The sequence below is a fragment of the Electrophorus electricus genome, chromosome 6 (genome assembly GCF_013358815.1).
Source record: "Electrophorus electricus isolate fEleEle1 chromosome 6, fEleEle1.pri, whole genome shotgun sequence".
Taxonomy (NCBI): domain Eukaryota; kingdom Metazoa; phylum Chordata; class Actinopteri; order Gymnotiformes; family Gymnotidae; genus Electrophorus; species Electrophorus electricus.
The window spans coordinates 940,001-945,000 of NC_049540.1; the positions used below are offsets into that span (position 1 = coordinate 940,001).

Genomic DNA, 5,000 nt, shown 5'->3' on the forward strand with positions numbered 1-5,000 from the left:
ATGTGTATCAATAATAAATGTGTCTACGAGTACAGAAAATACAAGAGAAAGTTACAGTAGGAGTGTAAGTACAGTGTAAAAGTAGAGGAGAGAGAGAGAGAGAGAAAGAGAGAGAGAGAGAGAGAGGGGAGGAGAGAGAGAGAGAGGAAGAGAGAGGGGAGGAGAGGGGGAGGAGAGAGGGAGAGAGAGAGGGGAGGAGAGAGAGAGAGAGAAGGAGAGAGAGGGGAGGAGAGGGGGAGGAGAGGGGAGGAGAGGGGGAGGAGAGAGGGGAGGAGAGAGAGAGAGAAGGAGAGATAGGGGAGGAGAGAGAGAAGGAGAGAGAGGGGAGGAGAGGGGGAGGAGAGAGGGGAGGAGAGAGAGAGAGAGAGAGAGAGAGAGAGAGAGAGAGAGAGAGAGAGAGAGAGAGAGAGAGGGGAGGAGAGAGAGGGGAGGAGGGAGAGAGAGAGAGAGAGAGAGGGGGGGGAGGAGAGAGAGAGAGAGAGGAAGAGAGGGGAGGAGAGGGGGAGGAGAGAGGGGAGGAGAGAGAGAGAGAAGGAGAGAGAGGGGAGGAGAGAGAGAGAGAAGGAGAGAGGGGAGGAGAGGGGGAGGAGAGAGGGGAGGAGAGAGAGAGAGAGAGAGAGAGAGAGAGAGAGAGAGAGAGAGAGAGAGAGAGAGAGGGGAGGAGAGAGAGGGGAGGAGAGAGAGAGAGAAGGAGAGAGAGGGGAGGAGAGGGGGAGGAGAGAGGGGAGGAGAGAGAGAGAGAGAGAGAGAGAGAGAGAGAGGGGAGGAGAGAGAGGGGAGGAGAGAGAGAGAGAGAAGGAGAGAGAGGGGAGGAGAGGGGGAGAAGGAGAGAGGGGAGGAGAGAGGAGGATTACTGATTGTCCGTTAGTTCTTCTCTTTTTCTCTGCTCTCTGTTTCTCCTCTATGTCCATGTTTTCTTTCTCAATCAGCGATATTAGAGTGTTACATCGTCTCTGGAGCTCCTGCCACACACACACACACACACACAAAATATTAACAACACATGCAGTCAAACAAACACACACAAACATTTACCACTGCACACTGCACACACAAACGTTTACCACTGCACACAAACATTTACCACTGCACACTGCACACAAACAAACGTTTACCACTGCACACAAACACACACAAACGTTTACCACTGCACACAAACATTTACCACTGCACACTGCACACACAAATGTTTACCATTGCACACAAACGTTTACCACTGCACACTGCACACACAAACGTTTACCACTGCACACACAAATGTTTACCACTGCACACACAAATGTTTACCACTGCACACAAACACACACAAACGTTTACCACTGCAAACACACATATGTTTACCACTGCATGCTGACAAACACACACAAACGTTTACCACTGCACACTGCACACACAAACGTTTACCACTGCACACACACAAACGTTTACCACTGCACACTGCACACACACAAACGTTTACCACTGCACACTGACAAACACAAATAAATGTTTACCACTGCACACTGCACAGAAACAAATGTTTACCACTACAAATAGACAAATACAACTGTTTTTAGGCACCGCATGAAAACAAAAGGTATACACACCCTGCATCTTACATACACACACACAAACACACTTCCCCCATACATACACACACCTGTACAGACACACACACACACCCGTACAGACACACACACACCCGTACACACATACACACACACATCTGTACACACATATACACACACCTGTACAGACACACACTCACACACACCCGTACAGACATACACACACACACACACCTGTACACACATATACACACACCTGTACAGACACACACACACAATCACCCATACACATATTTACACACACCTGTCCAAAAACACGCCCACCTGTACAAACATACACACACACCAATACAGACACACATGCCCACCTGTACAGATATACACACACAGCTGTACAGACACACATGCCCACCTGTACAGACATCCACATACCTCTACAGACACACACACCCACTTGTACAGACATACACACCTGTACAGACACATATGCCCACCTGTACAGACACACTGTACTGTACACACACCCGTTCAGATGTACACACACACACACCCATTCATACGTACACACACACCAGTTCAGAAGTACACACACACACACACACACCTGTTCAGATGTACACACACACACACACACACACACACACACACACCAGTTCAGATGTACTCACATACACCTGTTCAGACGTATACACATGCCTGTTCATTCACACACACACACCTGTTCAGACGTACACACACACACCGGTTCAGAAGTACAGACACACACTCACACGCACACACACCTGTTCAGACGTACACAAATGCCTGTTCAGATGTACACACACACACACACACACCGGTTCAGATGTACTCACACACACCTGTTCAGACGTACACACACACCGGTTCAGACATACACATACACTGGTTCAGACGTGCTCACCATGGCAGTCCTGGATTTGATGAACCAGTCGAAGCGGAACTGGGGTGTGTTGCGCACACACTGCCGGAGTTCCTCGTAGACGTTTTCCCGGTCAAAGCCCGTCTTGTGCAGCATACACACCAGGAAGCGGTCTTCCTCCTCTGTGTAGTTCTTCCCCTTGTTAGTGCCATACTGGATACGCAACTGGTGGAACGGAGCTTTATACCGCGCTATCTGTGTACACACACATACACACGCATGTGCACGCACACAAACACACACACACACACACACACACACACACACACACACACGCAAAACAAACACATGTGCATGCACGCAAACACACCAAACAGTGTGGTGGTGGCTATTTCAGTATTTCACTACAGTGAGGTTGAGGCTATTTCAGTATTTCAGTACATTGTGGCAGGTGGCTATTTCAGTATTTTAGTACAGTGTGCTGTGTGGCTAGTTCTGTATTTCAGTACACTGTGGTGGGTGGCTATTTCAGTATTTTAGTACAGTGTGCTGTGTGGCTAGTTCTGTATTTCAGTACAGTGTGGTGGGTGGCTATTTCAGTATTTTAGTACAGTGTGCTGTGTGGCTAGTTCTGTATTTCAGTACAGTGTGGTGGGTGGCTATTTCAGTATTTCAGTACAGTGTGCTGTGTGGCTAGTTCTGTATTTCAGTACAGTGTGGTGGGTGGCTATTTCAGTATTTCAGTACAGTGTGCTGTGTGGCTAGTTCTGTATTTCAGTACAGTGTGGTGGGTGGCTATTTCAGTATTTCAGTACAGTGTGCTGTGTGGCTAGTTCTGTATTTCAGTACAGTGTGGTGGGTGGCTATTTCAGTATTTCAGTACAGTGTGCTGTGTGGCTAGTTCTGTATTTCAGTATTTCATTACACACCTTAACATCCAGAGCCTTCTTAATGCTGATCCTTCTCTGGATTCGAGCTTCGCCTCTCTCAACCTGAGCCATGATCCTCTCAACATCCTGCAGCTCGTTACAGCGCTCCCAGAACACAGCTGTGTGTCTCACACACGCACACACACACACACACACACACACAATCACACGATGACGTGATGATATGTATGTTTGTGTGTGTGTGCGCGTGCGTGTGTGTGTGTGTGTGTGTGTGAGTACGCCGGTGCGAGTTTGTGTGAGTGTGTGTGTGTGTACGTGCGTGAGTGTGTGTGTATGGGTTTGTGTGTGTGTGTGTGTGTGTGTGTGTGTGTGTATGTGTGTGTGCGTGTGTGTGTTTGTGTGTGTGTGTGTGTGCATGCGTGAGTGTGTGTATGTTTATGTGTGTGTGTGGGTGCGTGCGTGCGTGTGTGTGTGTGTGTCTGTATGTTTATGAGTGTATGTGTTTGTGTGTGTGTGTGTGTGTGTACCTGAATATTCCATAACCTCCTCAGGGGTCTTCCCCTCCACCTCGCGGGCGATACTGTCTATATCATCTCGGCCGTATTTCTCATTTGCTTTGATAAACTGGTTAAAGTCTCGCTTGTTCCAGCTTGTGAAACCCTGAGAAGGAAAAATACACAAGATGGATATGTGTGTGTGCGTGCCTGCGTGTGTGTGCGCGCGCGCGAGTGTCCGTGTCCGTGTGTGCATGCCTGCGTGTGTGCGTGCGTGCCTGCGTGTGTGTATGCACGCAAGTGTCTGTGTGTGTGTGTGTGTATGCGTGTATGTGTGCGTGTGTGTATGCGTGTGTGTGCGTGTGTGGGTCTTGCTACGAGAATATGAATATGTTGCTGCACATTACCACTCATCAGTGTAGGAACACAGGTCATGTGAGGAGACAGGATAACTGAGCTCTCGGCTCAGACGTTTACGTAGCTGAGCTGGCACTCACAGGTGGAGACGGCACTAAGGTAAGACTTAGTGTCTGGAATTAATTTGACTCGTCTACATTTGTTTTATTTCGTGACTGGTTCAGATGCTACTTCACATTATGTTTGTACTTCTATCATTTTCTGAATGTCTGTCTGCACAAGCAGCACCAAGGTCAGGAGGTCAAAGGTGACCCTGACAAGGTCAGAAGGTCAAAGGTGCCCATGCCTTTTCTGCTCATCCTGTCTATCTCTCTTAAGTATGCTGTTGGACCTGATGTTCGACTAGCGCCTTATCTGAAGTCTTCTTGCATGCAGATACATGGTAGTTATCTGAGGACCAACACAGTCACATGACCCTTCACTGCGGAATGTTCAACAGTTTGGTGCCATGAGGCGAACAGCACAGTGAGTAATGCCGTTATCCCGGAGAGAAATGTCAGCTGGATTTAGTTCCCTATATGATAGGAAAGAGTTGGTATTAGGGCAGTGTGATTTCATCCAGGGATTTAGAGGCATGTTGCTATACCTCACCATGGTTACTGGGCATGCCCCAGAGAATTTAGGAAAAGATTCCTGGAAACCTTCTAACTATTAAACCAGCACTTCAGTTCAGGGAGGAACAGAGGTATCTGAGTGTGAGGTGGTGAGATAACACACCGTCAGGACAAGAAAACTCAGTACTTCCTTTCTAAAGGTTTTCCCACTGGGAGAA

At 48.1% G+C, this 5,000-nt stretch overlaps 1 protein-coding gene across 1 annotated transcript in view; it reads right to left on the minus strand.

Annotated features, from left to right (window-relative positions):
* The window catches only part of smarca1 (SWI/SNF related, matrix associated, actin dependent regulator of chromatin, subfamily a, member 1), a 32,881-nt gene that overhangs the window by 1,208 nt on the left and 26,673 nt on the right, over positions 1-5,000 (minus strand). The window contains exons 20-23 of the mRNA XM_035526749.1: positions 3,845-3,977; positions 3,357-3,475; positions 2,470-2,682; positions 855-962 (exon numbers count right to left, since the gene is read on the minus strand). Coding sequence (XP_035382642.1) covers positions 855-962; positions 2,470-2,682; positions 3,357-3,475; positions 3,845-3,977 — 573 coding nt within the window. The remainder of the gene's footprint in view (positions 1-854; positions 963-2,469; positions 2,683-3,356; positions 3,476-3,844; positions 3,978-5,000) is intronic.